Genomic DNA, 18,440 nt, shown 5'->3' on the forward strand with positions numbered 1-18,440 from the left:
TGCCTGGCATAGAAGAAAAAGATCCTCAAAAGTCAAACACAGGTTTTTATCTTAAAAAAAAAGACTTTGTCTGCGCCCAGGAACTAAAAAAGTTGGGAAATGGAAGGACCATTTTGTCTCTGCCTTGGGAGTGGGCTAGCTTTGGTTTTCCACTAACCTCCCATTCCTGCCTGTAGAATTTGACATGGTTCTTTCTATTTACTTTTCCTTGACCCAGTTTGGGTCTACAGGATTTCCCTCCTGCCCAGAACAGCCTCACACTGTGTGAAGTAAGACATGAGCCTGGGCTCTGGACAGCAGTAATTAATCCTTGTCTGCGCGACGCAGTGGGGATTTTCAGCCTGAGATGGGCTGACAGCACCAGGTTTTATGGCACACGGCAGTCCCACCTGGGCCAAACTATTTCTTCTTCTCTTTTGTCAGTAGGTGTGTGTGTGTGTGTGTGTGTGTATGCATGCACACACACTCAGGGGCATGAATGCTTATGCTCTGTTTCATGATCTGAAGCCCACCTCCAGCACAGCAGGATCTCAAGATGACAGTGGAAATGGCAATCAAAGGAAACAGTATAAGCACACACAGCCCCAACATAATTCAGACATAGCAAGACTGGATTTCCTCTTCTGTTTGTTTTAGTCTGTACTTGCTCGATGTCCATCCCCGGGGCGTAGTGCTGTAAGGGAGAGGGTTTCCTCAAGTGCTACGGATAAAGCGTCTCTTCCTCTGTTATACCCTTGTCGATGTAAATTGCCCCTCTATGTAAGTGGATATGAAGATGAGCCTCTATGTATATACACGCCACAGTGTCTTGCCCAAATGAAACGGGCATTAAAATGACATCTTCCTTCGTGATAATCCAATGGCATTGAAAGTATACCAATTTCTCTAGTAATGATGGATCCATGAGTTCATTCCTAGAGTCTGGGAGGGTGAATTTCTCCTGTCTCTTCTTCCTATTGTGTTTAAACTTTGGAAATTTTTATTTATTTATTTATTTTTTATCGTGGTCGGGCTATGGTAAGGCTGTTTTGGGCCGCTTTGTGTTGATAAGGGGAGCAGTAACTGGTAGCAGCTGGAGGACTCACTGCAAAATATGTGAGCGGACAAGTATCTTCTAAGGTCAGATAAGCAACTGCAGCAGCACTGAGAATCCCGAGGGGTGGACTGGTGAGGCTAAAGGCGGCCCTCCTAGCAAGATAAGAAGGAAGTCTTGGCCAAGATGCGAGTCTGTCTTTCAGTTAAGGGGCTCAATCCTGAAGGGGCTTTGGGAACTTGTCATCACCCAGGATGCTGTGGCTGTTGGTGCGAGGGTGGGGGCCGGGAGCAGGCTGAGGGTGAGGGCTCTCCTGGCACAGCTGGCCTGCTGTGGGAGGCACTAGCAGTGTATGGTCATGGTGTCTCTGGGTGTTGTGAAGTTTACCAAATGGAGTCTCCATTCACCTCGTTTGGAAACATACTTCGGTGCCCAAGGACTTGCATCTGTCAGGGCAGAGGGGAAGACAAAGACTTCCAGTGCTATTTATTTTATTTTTGCGAGTAACTTAGCTACCAGCTTTCTCCTTCAAAGTGCTTGACCCTGTATTATTATTATTTTTTTAATCCTCACCTGAGGATATTTTCCCCATTGCTTTTTAAAAAGAGTGGTAGGCAGATAGGGAGGGAGGGAGAGAGAAACATCGATGTGAGAGAGACACATCGACTGGTTACCTCCCGCACACACCCTGGCTGGGGGCAGGGAGCAAACCACAACCCAGGTATGTGCCCTTGACCTAGAATAGAGCCCGAGACCATTCAGTTTGTGGGCTGATGCTGTAACCACTGAGCAATACTGGACAGGGCTGACCTTATATTCTTGAACAAGGGCTAGTGATTGCGCCTCCCAAACAATACTTGTGAGTGTGTGAGTGCACACAGATGTGTGGGTGTCCATATGGTGAACACACTCATGCCTCAGTTCATGAACAGATTCATGAGTGGCCCTTTCTATGGGGATGGGGGGAGGAGCTGTCCAACTCCTGCCCCCTCAGACTCTCCACCCTACTCTGGGCCAAGTGTGATTAGTTTTATTTCAGCCACATTGTGAGTTCCTCTGGCATTTTGTTGACCAGCCCTGGAGCCTGACAACCATGTCTGATACCCCTATATTGGAAAGTTGATCTCCAGATCTTTGGTTGGCCTTTGCAAACTCTTCCTGATCTGGGGGCTGCTTGTTTTGCCTTCCACAGCCTGCTGTGTGGGCCTGCACACCCATTAGCATCTGTTCTTAGAACCGGTATTTCCGAGCCTCTTCTGTCCATGATTACAAAATGGTACCACGTTTACCTTTACTCACAAATTACAATGACTCATCTGCTCAAACAGCAGTCCCCCTGAGCCCCTACTTTGGGGTGTTTTAAATATTTCCACAGGCTAGTCATAGTTTTCCCTGTGTCCAGAGGAACCTCGTTGCTGGCAGTGCTCGTCATGAGGACACCGAGCCTGGGCCAATGGAACTGTCTCCAGCTGCCGCCAAAGCTGTCGCTGCAGCGGCCAGGGCAGGGCTAGGTGTCATGCAGAGGTGGGGAAAAGGACCTGCCTCGTTTCTGTGTCTCTGTCACCTACGCCCCGAGATAGTTCTCCGTGTGCCTAGAATCTCTCAAAGTGGTTTCCAACCTTCAGATTCTGTACCTCCTCCTTTGCCCGGAATCTCACCAAGTCTCCTGTGAAAACAATTCTGGGTTGGGACCTTGCCCTTCTAGCCACAGGGGGTAAGTCACCGCCAGCACCCAGCTGAGTCAGGACCAACCCCAGTCATCCCTCCTACAAGTCATTAGTCCCAATCCTGACCAATCTCCTCACTCGTTCCCCCAGTTAGAAAACACATGTCACATGTCGCTGGGCATGAACTGATCTGAACTGCTATTCGTGATGGTTGGACAGAGTATGGCGGTGGCAGGGCCAGGGTGTGCAGCAATCATCTCTGGCCCCATCGCCACTAGCCAGGATACTCAGGGACATGCTAAAGAATTCCGAACTTAGCAATACCCCGTGAGAATTTGGAGCATGTCCCTGGGCGGAGCCTGTGGGAGAGTTCAGGGTAACCTTGGAAGGAGCCACTAGCCCTGGTGGAGAGAGAGTGCTAATTCAGCAAACCCTTACTACCGGGGTGTCATTGGGCTGAAGGGCACATCCAAACAGGTACTTAAGAACACCTTCCCTGTTCTCTTTGCTTTGCACCCCATCTGAGTTCCCCCTTGTAATCCCACATCTCTTGGGTGCACCCCAAATACAAGGCCACTGTGCTGTTCCTTGTTAATACCATCAACTTGACCTTTTTTCCCAGCGCTAGTGGGCTGAGAGAATTGAAGAAATCTGGGTCCTGGAGAGCACACTGTGTATTTGAGGTGGAGTGGGAGGAGTTTTTATTTACCGTGGTGGCAGAGTTTGAGGGATGGGAGTTGGGGACGGGCAAGTGGCTTTCTCCACGCCCTCGATGGAGAGTTCTGTTGCCTCGTAGTTAGTGACGGGACTGCACGCAGGAAACAAAACAAGTGCTTTCGCCTGACGCCCTGCTGGTGAGCAAGGAAGACTGAAACCTCAATAGTTTTTAAGCCGAAGGACTCCACTTAGTCAAAGAAATATATATTTTAAAGTTAAACATTTTTTCTTTCAATTTTATTTTGCATTGGTTTCAGGTGCACAGCTTAGTGGTCAGACAATCATCTACTTTACATAGTGTTCCCCTCGATAGTTCCAGTTCCCAACTGGCACCATACATACTAGTAGTTATTACAGTATCATTGACTATATTTCTTATGCTTTACTTACTTCCCGTGATTATTGTGTAACTCCCAATCTTACATCTTAATCCCTTCACCTCTTTCACCCAGTCCCCTAATCCCCCTCCCCTCTGGCAACCACCAGTTCGCTCTCTGTGTCTATGAGTCTGTTTCAGTTTTGTTTGTTTTGTTTCAAAGAAATATTTTCATTTCCACGTGTCCTCCATTTCTTCTTCCTTGCCAACATGCGTGTGGCATCCCGCCCGTCCCTCCCCAGCCTCGTGAACGTCCTGCAGGCTGTGCTGAGAACACAGGCCACCGCCCACGGCAGCTGCCCCACTCCCTGCAGATGGCTGTTCAGTTCTTGGTGCTTTTATCTCACCCAACCATCTCGCCCAGCCACTGCCCTGGCCCACGTCCCCCTTCTCCGCTCCTCCTGCGCTGCATTCAGCTGCATGGTCTCCAAGCGGCCGCTCTGTTGACTTTCATGCCCCTGCCAGAGATTTCTAAAGCTCAGGTCTGATCTTGTCTTCTACTTCCTCCACTGGCTTCCAGGTCTTTTAATAAAAAAAAGACAACTGGGAATGTTCAAGATCCTCCGTGATCTCACCCCCAGTCTGGCCCTAGAGCCTTATTTTTCCCTTAAATGGTCATATCTAAACTATCTTTTGAAATGAGTTTGCTTCTTTACTTCCGTGTACCTGCTGCTGTTGCTTAGGACAGTGGTCGGCAAACTCATTAGTCAACAGAGCCAAATATCAACAGTACAACGATTGAAATTTCTTTTGAGAGCCAAATTTTTTAAACTTAAACTATATAGGTAGGTACATTGTTATTAACTTAATTAGGGTACTCCTAAGCTGGCCTTTGCTAAAAACTCAAGGGGCCAAAGAGCAGCATGTGGCTCGTGAGCCGCAGTTTGCTGACCACTGGCTTAGGATGCCCTTCAGTCGTCCCTTCCTGCCCGTGGAGATCCTTTACGGGCCAGTTTATGGTTCTCGGAGAAGTCCTGGCCCGTCCAGTCTGCATTAACCTCTCACTCTGACCCCACAGGACACAGGGCCAGCTGCTCTGTCCCAGCACTCAGCACAGCCCTGGGGAACCCGAGACCCTCCCCTCCTCTTCCCTCCCCTCCCCTCCCCTCCCCTCTCCTCCTCTCCCCTCCCCTCCACTCTCCTCCCCTCCCTTCCCCTCCCCTCCCCTCCCCTCCCCTCCCCTCCCCTCCCCTCCCCTCCCCTCCCCTCCCCTCCCCTCCCCTCCCCTCCATTTTTTAAAGAGTTAGCCCTCCCATCACAGACTTCCTGGCATCCCATTTTCAAATGTTCTACCCTTTTGTCTGTTTGTGACTTAGGCGTTGCTTCCTCTTTGCTGGTTTTGAAAATGTGGTCCCTGTGGAGTTAACACATGTCCGTCTTTGCCTCAAGCTCAGCCTCTGGGGGGCAGAGCCTCTGTTGTTTATTTTTGTAACCCCCACTGCACCTAGCACGATGCCTGGTAATTGACGGGGGTGGGCAGAGAAATCTCCAGAAACCTCTTTGAGGACCTATGGGAGGTCTGCTGTTCAAAACAAACATGCGTTGGAATTATTTTTCGTGAGTGTTACGCGTTTCTCTTTTTTTTGTTTATTGATATATGATTTACATGCCGTATAATTCACCCTTTTTTAGGTGTACACTTTTATGAATTTTAACAACTTTATATAGTTTTATAACCACTGTCATAATCAAGAAGGAACCCCCCCCCCCCCATACTATCATGCTTCTCCCCCTACCTCCAGTTCCTGGCAGGAACTGATCTGATTTCTCTCCATATAGTGTTGGCTTTTCCAGACTGTCACTTACAAATGGAATCATCCGTATGTAGCCTTTTGAGCCTGGCTCCTTTCACTCAGGATAATGCTTCATATTTTGGAAGTTTGGTGATCTGAGCCCTAGCCCACACTTTATCTGCACCCACCTTTCTAATAGACTAGCACGGGCATGGATGGGGGTCTGTGTGAGTTTCAGTCCAGGGTCCCAGCTGCTTTGTCTAACCCACTCCATAATGGCACCTTCCCCCCTTCCCCATAATGGCACCTGGAGTAAGACAGCCGTCTCCCCCGGGTCCTGACCTGTCATCCCTGTGGTTGTGGGGGGCACAGTGGAGGAGGAAAGTTGGGTGGATGGGGTAGGTGACCACTAAATTCCTCCCTTGGGGAGGGGATAGAAGGGGTGACGAAGGTCAGGCCTCTCCTGGCTAAAACAACAGAAGTGGTTCTAGCTGCCGAACAGCTGGAGGGGGCCGTCTGCTTTCCCTCAGCGGCGTGAAAAGCCCTTTAATCGGCATGCTGTTGTCAGGCCGGCCGTGGAGGTGTGTGGAAGAAGAGCAGAGCTGTGTGGTACGGGCCGCGCCTTCCCTCTGACCTCCCTTATCTGCCCTCCTCCATCTTCAGGAGCCCCACTCCAGCCCTGCTGGCCGCCCCTTTGCACCTGTGTAAATGCAGTGGCTGCGGGGTCAGGGGAGGGTGAGAGCGAGCTGGCAGGACCAGGGATGTGGGTTCTCAGTGGGGATGATGGATTAGATAGTGGCTGGGTGAGTGATGGTTTAATGGGAAACTGCTCTCCGTTCCCAAAGGAGCAGCCCCGGAGGAAAAGGCCACAGTTCGCTTTTGCAGACGAGGAAGCAAGTGGCAGAGTTTTGCAGACGAGGAAGCAAGTGGCAGAGTTTTGCAGACGAGGAAGCAAGTGCCCAGAGGTGGGAGAGTAAGAGGCCGAGCTGCAGCTCGATGTCTGGAATGTGCTCCCTCCTTTTTGTTCCAGGTGCAGGCTCCAGGAGTGTTCCCCCCCCACCCCCCCCCCCCCCCCCACACCTTTCAATAGTGGAGTTACCTCCCAGAAATGCTTTGTAGTGCCTGAGTTTAAAAACTTGAGCTGGGCCCTAGCTGGTTTGGCTCAGTAGATAGAGCTTCAGCCTATGGACTGAAGGGGCCCGGGTTCAATTCCGATCAAGGGCACATGCCTGGGTTGTGGGCTCGATCCCCAGTGGGGGGCATGCAAGAGGCAGCCGATCAATGATTCTCTGTTATCATTGATGCTTCTCTCTCCCTCTCCCTTCCTCTCTGAAATCAATGAAAATATATTAAACAAAACAAAACTTGAGCTGCACGTTGATTTACAATCAAGATGGGAAAAGTATCCCTCCCTTAGGAAGCTCTCTCTGCTCGCAGAGCCCTTCTTCTCTCCTGTCCACTGGAGGGGCCACCGAAAGAGCTAAGAGCAGAGCCCCCTCCGCTCCTGGACAGCAGTGCCCTCCTGAGCTCCAGGGCTCAGGGCTGGACGCCCTGCGCGGAAGCGTGTGCTGCAGCAGGAATAATCTGGGCCTTTATAGCCACTTGCTAGCTCATCCTGGCTGAGCCTCAGTTTCCTCCTCCTTCTTTCAGTCAATCGAGCACCCCTTTGGGCAAGGCCCTGCTGGGCACTGGGGACCCAGCAGTGTGGCACCAGCAGATCTTGGTTCCTGCCGCAGGGAGTTTATGTTAGTGGGGAGGATGAGCAAGAAACACAATGGAACAATTAGTCATTTAATTACAAGTGTGACAAAGGCCACAGGGGAAGCAGAGGGTGTGTGGAGGCTCCTCGCAGGAGTCCCGGCCTCCTTGGGAAGTAAACGCCCCAGGGAAGCTGCATGTGCTCTGAGATCAGAAGGGAGTATGAGATGGACGCACAATCCAGGGCGATGGACCAGCATGTGCCAGGTCCGGAGGCAGGCAGGACAGGGCAGTGGGGCTGAGGAATTCTGCCCCACTGGGGTCCCAGGCACCAGGATCCTTTACTGTGTCTGCTCCCTACTCAACAGGTACACGTTCCCCTCCCCATTCCTTCCAAACGGGCATTTGTGGATGGAGCTGGGAAGCCCACCGTTATTTACAACCTTAATTCTGTGGGGAAAAATGAATTCAGCGTGTGAAAAATCTGACTTATAAATGAATCCATTTTATTATCTGGCTGTTGTTCTTACTGGAGTGCATGCATATGGTAGCTGTCAGAAAAACCAGAGTGCTAATCCCATTGGCTGTTAAATTATACTCAGTTCAGTTCAGCCACCCCGGGCCTCTCAGATTACTGCCTGACCGATGGGTGACAAGACTTGTCTGCAGGGTGGTGGGAGGGCTCCCTGCAGGGATGTGGGAGGCAGCTCTCAGGCTAAGCCAGCCTTCTCGGGAGGGAATTCCATGGTGACTTAGTGACGACGTGCATGGTATATGGATACTGTCTCAGCCACTTTGGTACATTCTCTTCAATGGCTCTACTTCAAGGGAAAAATATGGTGTTTATGGTTTTCCTTATCTAATAGATGTTTCTTGAAAGGAAAAAAGGAACAACCTGATTTCCTTACTGCGTTTGAGAGCTTTAAGCTTTTGGTGGTATTTGGACAAAGAATATCTCTTTTCATAGTAAGTGATTAAAAAAAGAAGGAGTTTCTTATCTAGGATATATGTTAGGTAAGGTTTGATAGTCACCCATTCATTCTTCAAATAGGTATTGAACTACTGCTGTTGATCAGGCAGGGTGAGGCCCTGTGTATAGAAAGAGGAATAAGAGAGTCTTTCCTAGACATGTAAACATATGAATGATAATGTACATTGAGGCTTTGATAGAAGTATGAGCACAATGCAGCTGCAAGTTCAAGGAAGCTAGTGGTGGTGTTTAAAACATGAAAGCATTTGCTTTTTAGGATGGTAACCTCGGTGGTTGTATGGAATCTGAACTTGACTGAGGAAGAAAGGTTGGGGGCAAAGAGTCAAACATCTCGGCAAGAGATAAAGGACTGAATAAAGTCATCATGGCTAAGAGGGAAGCCAGCTGGAGAGAGAGGCCCTGCCAGACCCCCAGCCATTTCCACCACCCCAACTGAGCCAGAGGGTGAAGTCTTCGTGGATGTTTCAGCCCCAGCCAAGCTCCCAACTGAATGCAGCCAAGTGTAACCTCAGCAGACACCACGCGGAGCCGAAGAAGCTCCCAGCTGAGCCCAGCCAACCTGTAGAATTGAGAGAAATCATAAATCGTTGTTTGACACCACTACGTTTAGGGTTGGTTTGTTTTGCAGCAATAGCTAAGTGAGTCCCTGAAGCTGTGTTATATATGAGTTTACTAACAAAAACCCCTCAAATTAGTTGAGTTTGGCCTGTGGTTTTTGAGTCTGATATCATAAAGAGGAAGACTACTTGCTACTCCAAATGGTGGCTGTCTCACAGTGATGGGCCATGGCCCCAGTTGCTTATTATGGTTTCTACACCTGGGAAACATGCAGAGATAGCGCATCTTACCAGAAAAATGCCTGTGTAGAATTTTAGATACAGGTTAAGTCAGCATGGTACAGGTGGAAGTGAAGACCGTGAAACCAACTCCATCCTGCAAAGAATCAAACATCTCCCAGATGGAACCTTAGGCTGCCTTTGTTGTTCCCTACATTGTCATGGAAACTTGGCAGTCAGTCAAACCTAACACAGCGTGTGGTACTGGAGTGGTCTCTCTGAGCAAAAGCTGTGGCAGGGTTTGCATTCTGCTCTGCTGGAGGCTGCAGGGCCCAGACTGGCGTGTGTGCCTTTCAGACAGAAGGGATTGTTGGCCTAACATTGATTTCCTTTATCCCCATCTTTTCTATGGTGAAGGATGCCCCCATCGGTAGCTTGCTACTCCAGTAGGAAGGATGGATTATTTATATGTATTTCAAGTGCTTGTCCTACTTTACAAATGTGAGCAGACCACAAAATGTGTGTTTGCTTTGGAATCATTCACTCCCCCAGGAGAGAGGGCGGGAGAAGCTTGCAAATGCACAGTAGTCCCAGCCCCTTTTGTTTGGTTTCCTTATTACGCAATCATGTTTAACATAATTATTTTGTTTTTGTTGTCTTTTGGTTAGGAAGAGGGAAGGGAATGTATGTGAGGATTTTAATGAAAATACCATTTTCCCCCAGAGGGAGATGGCTCAGCGTTTGCCTCACTGGGGAGACAGCTCACCTCTGCCCAACACCAAAAATTTCCACCAACTGCAGTTGCTTTTGAGCCCACAGCAGACTTCTGTGGCTCGGAGGCTCAGGTCTCGGCAGGGTGACTCAGACTGAGTTTTGTCTGTGTGCTGAGAGGACTGACCCACGCCACAGGCTGGTGCTGGAGACTTCTAGCCCGTACCTCCTGGGTCCTGCAGAAGAGAGGGAAACATCTACCTTGTGGCTTCAGGTGGACTGTGATGAACTCCTGGGCTGTCCTGCTGTTGACCCATAGCAATGAACTGATTTCATGTCCAGTTTCAGAATGTGGAAATTATCATCAGGATCTGCTTCTTCCTCCTCCCGCTCTGACCCCTCAATCCAATCTGAAATTCCAGTGAGGATGGATCTATCTCCCCTCCCCTCTCGAACTGTGCTCTTGAATATGGTAGCCACTAGCCACATATGGCTATGCAAATTTAAGTTAACTAAAATTAAATGCAACTAAGAATTTAGTCCCTGGGTTGCAGTAGCCACAGTTTAGTTCTTAATGGCCATGTGTGGTTTGTGGCTACCATATGGACAGCCCAGATGTAGGACATGGCCATCCCCGCAGGAAGTTCTGAGGACTGTGTGGCTTTGTAGCATTGCAGAGACCCTAGGACTAAATCCTCTCTTGTCCTTCAGTGTCCTGTTCCCTTGCCATGTCGTCTTGCTTGTGTGTCTGCCCTAGAGTGCAAGCTTATTGAGGGCAGGACTATGTTGGTTTTGGTCTGCTCCCCACGCCTCCTGCAGTGCTGGGCTCTTCACAGTACTCTCTTGTTGAGTACAAAAGTAGATGAATGGGTGGCTAAATAAGTAGTGTTTGTGGACCCACATAATCCCCCTGGGGCCCTGGAGGTTTTGATAGGATAACTATGAGGGCATCGTCATCCTACCCAAACTCGATTTTATAGAACTCATTGCTTTTTTTTTTAAACAATCACAAACACACACAGTTCCTAAAACAGACGAAAACAAGACACCACAGTTGATTGAAGATGGTCTTTAGCAAGGGCCCTGTGCTGTCCCGGAACTTTTTCACTTGGCCTCAGGGATCAGTAATTTCCAGCTGGGACCTTTTGGGAGCACTTCTGAAGCCGGAAGGATGTCCATGTGTGAGGCAGGTGGGGCTTCTTCTGAAGCTCTTTGACCTGTCTGCTGTAGACAGAGAGTTCCCCTAGTTATTAAGCTGGTTTCTGGCGTCTATGTGGCGCCTATTTTGGCCCAGAGAAGGCCGTTTCCAAACCAAATTTATGGCCTGTAGTTCAATGCCATGGTGACGCCTGTAGCTGTCATCCCCTGTGAACTGAGGAGGAGACAACAGGGTAACCTCCTGGAGTATGAAGAGAAACTGTCTTTTTTTATTCCTATTTGTTTGTTTTTAAGGTGAACAAGACCCCTATGAGGAGCTTCTCACACTAGGCTTAAAGTGGGCAGGGCTGTCCTATCTGGATCTTCAGGTTAGGGTCTGGCACAAAGTAGGTTCTTGACGAACAGTTTTTGATTTTGTGAATCAGTTTTGCAATTGGGCCAGAGTTGTTTTTAGCAGTGTTACTTTGTCATAATGAAAGGCAGTGTGGGTTAGTGGTTAGAAGACTGGTTCTGGAGCCAGGCCTTGGGTATCAACCCCAGCATGGACATGGACATACTGTGTAATCTTGGAGAAGTTGCCTAATTCCTCTGGGCTTTAGTTTTTTATCTGTAAAATGAAGATCATAACATACCCTGCCTCAGAGGGTGATTATGAAGATTAAATTGTTAGCGTATTATAAGTAATATATAATTATCAGCTTTTATTAGAATTACTCTTCAGACTTCAGGTCTGGCTACCAGATCCCTGTGACTAAGGATGGGTCCCTTGGTTTTCCCAGGCGTTGGAAGGTACATATATTTCCGTCCTCGTGTGATCATGAAAACAGAGGGCATGTTGTTCCTCGGCTCCTGCTGATTCACATGGCAAAATAACCTAACAAATAGGTCTTAAGAATCAGTGCGTTATTTCACGTAAGTAGTCCTGACTTCCATGGACAAGGAGCGAGTGGTGTGACGACAGCAGTGCCCTAACCTGCTCTTGGCCAGCCTTGCGCGTGAGGACATGGATCCTGCCGTCTGGCCCGGCGTCTGCTGCTCACCAGGGAGAATGACGGAGCCAGGTCTGGCTGCATTCTAGGTGGCAGACAGATTAGGAATGGGACTCAGGGAGCCATCCTGAGGGAGGATGGGAGGCCAGCTTTGCTGTTTGCAGCCTCCTGTGTCCTGTGCCGTGTTCAGCTGGACCTTTGGGTCCCACGCTTTCCCTGGTACACAGTTGGTTGGAAGCTGGGGGCTATAGTGGCAGAGGGGCTGGGGTCGGGGTGGGAGAGACACACCTCTCAGCCTCAAGATAACTTAAGTTCTGGGGTGGAGCCAAGGCAGGAAGCTATGCCCACTGCTGCCCACCGTGTAACTCGGGAGGGAGGGGAAAGCTCAGAGCGTGAGGGTGGAGAAGAGGCCCAGGGATCCCCGGGGGGCAGGAGCCTGGGAGGCCAGGCCTGTCACCTGCACCAGCTGGTTCTGAGCTAATGCTGCGTGGGAAATGCCATGGCAGGGATGCTTCTTCGCACAAGAATGGCGTGCCCAGAAGGCTCCGATGATGGGGATGCGTTCACAGGCAGAATAGACAGTATCCTTGTCATGTGGGGCTCTGAGTTGGTGTTTCCACTGTTCGTCAAAGCACACAATCAATGCTTCACACAAACCGTGTTAAGAGCCATGAAGGAAAAGTGGGGTGTGAGAGGTTATTACAGGGGGACCATCCTCACCTGTGAGAGCTAGGGAAGGCCTCCCAGAGGAGGTGACGTGAGCTGAGGTCTGAAGCAGGGGTGGGGGAGAGGGGAGCAGGAGCAGTGTGTCCGATGGCCTGGAGGTGGAACCGGTGTGGCTCCTCTGGGGAAAACGCAGGCCGATGCCTGACCAGCAGCCAGCAAGGAGGGGACAGAACGGGAAGTGCTGAGGCCAGAGCGGGGCCTCGAGGTTAGATTTCTACAGGGCAGAAAAGCATGTGAAGGTCCCCACGGGCAGTGGGACACCTCAGGTTTTAAGAGGGGAATTGAGGCTGGGGGCCGTGAGCCCCCTCCTGCTGTCCTATCAGCTCATCCCTCCTCTGTGTGCCTGCCTGGGAGGCGGCAGGCTTCCTCTGGATGTGACTCGATATATTATTGGTCTTTATCCTGGAGCACTAGGCTCTATCATGAAACACTCTCAGGACATTTCCTTTAGGGCTCTGGGCAAGACTTAGGTTGAACCTGTGAGTGTGGAGCTCAGGGTCTCCGAAGGGAGAGCCACGATGCACGTCCACCTGACGAAGCCTGTGCGGTGCTGTCAGCCCTCAGCTCTTCCTCCCTGTGCTGAGCAGCCAGCACCAGGCAGGAGGTCGGGGTGTGGGTTGGGGTGGGAGGGACTGGTTTTGCAGCTGGGATGCAGTTGGTGCCTTCATGGACGGGCTTGGGCTCTCTTGGAATCTTTCCAGTAGGGGGCGTCTGTTTCCAGTGCTCCCTCGAAGAAATGGCACTGCCTCCGGACCTCCCTCTGCTGTTCTGAAAAAGGGTCAGCGAGTTCTCATCTTTTTGCTTCACTCAGAGGGCCTGCAGATATACCTGAAACAGGGGTTGTGTTCACACCTTCCCTGTACCCTGTGATCTTGGTGTGATCATTCAGTCAACCCTAGCACCACTGCAGCCAGTTGTGTGCTCATGACATTGCTATGCATTGTGGGATACCCATTCTCTCGCTCCACACTGATGAAGAGCCTTCAGTGTGCCCAGAGCTCTGCTGTATGAAGGTGGATGAGAGGAGACCCAGCTCTCAAGGCCCATGCTGTAGAATTATGGGCTGTTCAAAAGAAGCTCGTGGATTGTATGGCCTCCTGTTAACAGGGGTTCACTGATAAAGGTGTTCACGGTTGAATAAGTTTGGGAGATGCATCATCATAAATGCCCCTTCCTGGTTATCTATTGCTATGGAACAAACTACCACTAAACTTAATGGCTAAAACAACAATTTATTATTATTATCTCTCACAGTACTGTGGGTTGATGGGGATCAGCTGGGCAGTTCTCACTTGGGGTCTCTCACGCAGTTACTTCCTTTCATCTCTTTTAGGTGCAATCAGACAGTAACTGGGGGTAGACTCATCAGAAGTTGCTTCACTCACATGTCTCCAGGCCTGGGTTGTCTGGGGATTTCTCCCTGCACATGGTTTCACCACATGGTAGCTTGGGCTTCCTCATAGCATGGCTGTCTCAGGGTTGTTAGGCTTCTTACATGGCAGCTGGTTTCCTCCAGAGTGAGTGTTGTAAGAGGCCTGGGAGGAAGCGGTAAGACTTTGTATGAACTTGCTTGGAAATCCCCAAACATCACTGCCACAGCATTTTATTGGGTAGGTAAGTTAGTGAGGCCAGTCCAGATTCACGGGGAGGGAATTAGACTCCACAGCTCAATGGGAAGAGCAGCAAATAATTTGCAGCAATCTTTAATTTACTGTTATCTCTTGGAGATTCACAATGCATGAGAATGTATCCAAGGTGTCTGAGGAGTCCGAAAGAAACCTGTTTGACTCGGCATTTTCCAAGCTGATTATTATTGTTAGGTTTAAAATCAGGAACTCCCTTACTCATAGAAAATCATTTAGCTTGTATTCTGCCAGAGAGCAGTGGGCCAAAATGAAAGAGTAATCGATTTGGGGCTCAATATTACTTTCTAATAAACAAAACTATCCAAAGATGGAGTTTAGAGATTGCTAGGGAGTTCCTAATTTGGGGAAGTACCAAAAGAGAGGACTTGTGACCAGCATGGATGGGAAGGCTGAATGTCCCAGTGCGAAAAGCTTTGATTTGACTTCTGGCCAAACAAATGCACCACTTACAGCTCTGTAACTCTGGGCAAGTTACCTCTCTCTTAGCTTCCGTTTCCTTATCTACAAAATAGACGTTTTCTATTTCATAGGGTTGTTGTGAGGATTGATGAGATAGATCCTGCCGGGGAATTACCCAGCACAGGTGCCTTCCTTGGTGAGACTTTGTGGCTGCTCAGTTCCCTTCCACATCCAGGGTTTACTAGTAATAACTTTGGGTTTATTCTGGACTTGCTAAGTAAATCAGTATTGTAAGTCATGGGCTCGCCCCCAATTTTCTTGCAAGAGTAACCTCTATACCCTTTCACTTTTTCCAATCTAGTTTCTCATAAGTGACCGTGACCCTCAGTGCAACCTCCACTGCTCTAGGACTCAGCCCAAACCCATCTGTGCCTCCGACGGCCGGTCCTATGAGTCCATGTGTGAGTACCAGCGAGCCAAGTGCAGAGACCCAGCCCTGGGTGTGGTACATCGAGGCAGATGCAAAGGTGAGTTGTGTACATCTCTGCCCAGTTGAGGAGAGGTGCTTGGGCACCATAGCTTCCTGCATGGTACACTCCTTAGCAGGGGGTGGAGGCGGGGGGGGGGGGGGGAGTTGGGGATCTCAGAACGAGTCTATTTATTTGGTCTGCTATCCTATCCCCCTACCCTTTCTACCAGGGAATATGAAGTGAACGGCTCTACCTGAAGAAACGAGCACTTTTCTGTCTTTGAAATACTGTCGCCAGGCTCGGGCTTAGAGGGATGTAATGCTGTGTGGCTAGGGCTATTTATTTTTATTTTATAAATGGAGATGCTTAAAATAGCAAGACATTATTGCTGGCTTCTGAACAGGGGTTCCAAATTGTTGGCCAAGAGATCTGGTGTTTTTTTTGGTCTGCTCACCTGTTTAAAAATATTAAAAACATTTGAGACAACATTTAAAAATTAGGAGATTCAACATCAAAATCTGGATTTTTGGACTTCTCATAAAAAATTGGAAGCTCTGGGAATATTATGTTTGTGTTCCCTCCCACCAGGCAACACGCAGCTAGAGCTGAGTAGCAGCTACCTCCTGTAAAGGGGAACCTGCTCTCCGATTTGTCACAGTCCTCAGCACCCCCTATGGTGTCTCCAAGCGGAACGCTTCTCTAGTTGATGTCACTTTCCTACCCCCTGCAGATATTTGGATTTGTGATTCTGGGCTGCTTGGAGCCATTATAGGAATTGCGGGAGGCGAAGCGGGCCTCTCGGGCCTCTGATTTCCCGAAGAAAGTGCTTGCCATTCTTGAACTAGAAAACATCTTGGAGGCCCCGTGGGCTTGCATGTTTTTTAATAAACCCAGTGAAAAATAAGAGGAGTGGAACAAGTTTTGGGGGGTACTTGGAAGAAAAAAATAAGTAGAATGTGGTATAAATACAACCCCCACTTTTCTAAGAAGAACACTGACGAGGATGAGCCCGTGCACTCACTGGCCCTGCCTGCCATTAGCGGAGCCGGTCCCGTGGGGGCTCCCGCCGGACTGTGGTGAGGATGGATGCGAGAGATCCCTCGGGGTCCTCAGGCTCCCAGGCCGGGCAGCCATGAGCTTGCGTGGCGCCTGCGCGGAATCCAAGGGAAGTGTGACATCTGCTCACTCCTCTCCTCTTCTAGACGCTGGCCAGAGCAAGTGTCGCCTGGAGCGGGCTCAGGCCCTGGAGCAAGCCAAGAAGCCCCAGGAGGCGGTGTTTGTCCCGGAATGCAGCGAGGATGGCTCCTTCACCCAGGTGAGGCCTTGGCCCAGTCTCTCTGGCCGGGGGCCGAGAGGAGGTGCCAGGCACGGGAGGGCCGCCCCGAGCCTTGGCTCTCTGGGAAACAGCTGAGGGCTCTTTGACACCCTCTGTGCTACCTTCTGGTGCCTACGTTCCCCCTCCTGGACCCTCCACGCTGCCCCTTGCCAGCTGGCAGTGGGCGCTGAGAAGGCGTGTGCCACTCCGAGCCAGGAAACTGGCATTGCTTGGTTCCCGTCCTCCCTGCTGGCCCTCTCCATTTTTCTCTTCTGTCAAATGGAGGCTGATTATTTTTTCTTATCCTTGCCAGTATCCATGGGCAACCCTGGTATTCCCTTCACTATTTATTGCTACCGCTCTCTGCTCCCCCGCTGCCTGCCCCCAAGTCCCCCAATGAGGCAGGGACCCCTTGGAGTACAAGGTGTACTGTGGTGCTTGGAGTACGTGGTGTGTGTGTGTATGTGAGTGTGTGGTGCCTGCATGCGTACACGCGTGCATACACTCATGTGTCTGTGTGCACACAGATTTTAAAGTTTCTTTTCAGGCAGGCCCGCCTCTCATCCTGCTCTGGCCAGAGCTTTGTGTAAAAGTAACGCTGGCCGTGTTGATGTTGGCTCAGACTATTTCTAAAACAGGCAGCAGGGGACAATAGGACAGCAGGTAACTCCTTCATAAGCCGTTAGGCTGGAGGTGGGGCGGGAGGCGGCTGGATGAAGGCACTGTCCATGACGGTGGGGAAGGCCACTGGGCAGGGGTGAGCCAGCCGGGGGGTTGGGGATGGTCCTGGTGCCTCGACTTTCCCTGTGGAAGAGAGCGGAGTTGGATGGAAGCGAAGCCGTCAGAGGTTTCAACCGCCCCTGCAGTTCTGCATCGGTGGGGCGAAGGGTGTGGGCTGGCCTTCGGGCCCACGGGGTTCAGGTCTCCTTTCGGGGCTGCGCCCAGGGGAAGGCTGCTTTCAGGCTGACCACCCGCTTAGGAGGAAATGTGGCGGGGTGGTGGGGAAGCGGTTGGGCCTCGTATTTTTAGAAATTCCCAGCGGATTCAAATGTTCGTCCAGGACTGGGGGCCACTGCATTAAAACGGACCTTGGCTCATTTTCTCACTGACGCCTCAGCCCGGGCCTGTGAGGTAGGTGCTGTTATCCCCATTCACAGAAGATGCAGCCACAGCCGGGCACAGAGCGGCGGAACTGGGATGCAAGCTCAGCTCTCTCTAGCTCCAGAGGCCTTCTCACTCTGCTGTTCTCTGAACGGGCAGCTTTAAAGGGGACTCTGAGGTGTGGACCGGCAGAAGGCAGTCTAGTGCTGTGGTTAGCGCACCGGTCCCAGTGCTGTGGTTAGGGTACCAGACTGCCTGAGCATGACTCCCAGCCCCCACCCCTCAGGCAAGCCACTGAACTTTTCTGGGTCATACTATCCTTATGGGGAAAAATGGAGATTACCTCTATTGTTATACATAGTGATAATTATTATATCTATTATTATGCTATTATTATTACTATCAGTAAGTATTACTATAGCTTACCTCATAAGGTCGTATTGAAGATTACATGAGTTAATGCGTGTAAAACACTTGAAGCACATAAACTGCTGTATAAATATCTGTCATTGCTATCATCATCATCCCCATCTCTACTCTGGCTCTGCACGCATGTCTCCCCAAGATTTTATGAATGATGTCACTTAAGGAAAATAAAACCTTATGTTGAACCTCCCCAAGTTTGAAAATTGATTAGCCCTCTCCTCAATTTTTTATTACAGTATTTATTCTAGTGGAAAGAATGCAGGCGATCTTTGTATATGGATTTGAGGATTCACATACCGGGGAGAAAAACAGACCTCTCTCCGCTGAGTTTGGGGCTGAGATGGGGTAAAGGTCATAGGAAGGAGGCAAAATCTCTTCCCCCCTCCCCCCTTTTCTCTAGGCTTGTGTAATTCTCAGTGTGTTGCTTATGAGAGCGGTTGACCCCTGCCCTCCTGGTTCTGAAGTGTTTGCTGCCGCATGACAGACAGCTGCTGGCCAGCTTTTGTTT

The 18,440-nt window shown here is 50.1% G+C and overlaps 1 protein-coding gene across 4 annotated transcripts in view; it reads left to right on the forward strand.

The window, feature by feature from the left end:
• The window catches only part of SMOC1 (SPARC related modular calcium binding 1), a 137,386-nt gene that overhangs the window by 49,506 nt on the left and 69,440 nt on the right, over nucleotides 1-18,440 (forward strand). For all 4 annotated transcript variants that reach the window (XM_079768697.1, XM_079768694.1, XM_079768695.1 and 1 more), the window contains exons 2-3: nucleotides 14,982-15,147; nucleotides 16,293-16,405. In XM_079768697.1, coding sequence (XP_079624823.1) covers nucleotides 14,982-15,147; nucleotides 16,293-16,405 — 279 coding nt within the window. The remainder of the gene's footprint in view (nucleotides 1-14,981; nucleotides 15,148-16,292; nucleotides 16,406-18,440) is intronic.

The sequence above is a fragment of the Cnephaeus nilssonii genome, assembly GCF_951640355.1.
Source record: "Cnephaeus nilssonii genome assembly, chromosome: 4".
NCBI classification, from domain to species: Eukaryota; Metazoa; Chordata; class Mammalia; order Chiroptera; family Vespertilionidae; genus Cnephaeus; species Cnephaeus nilssonii.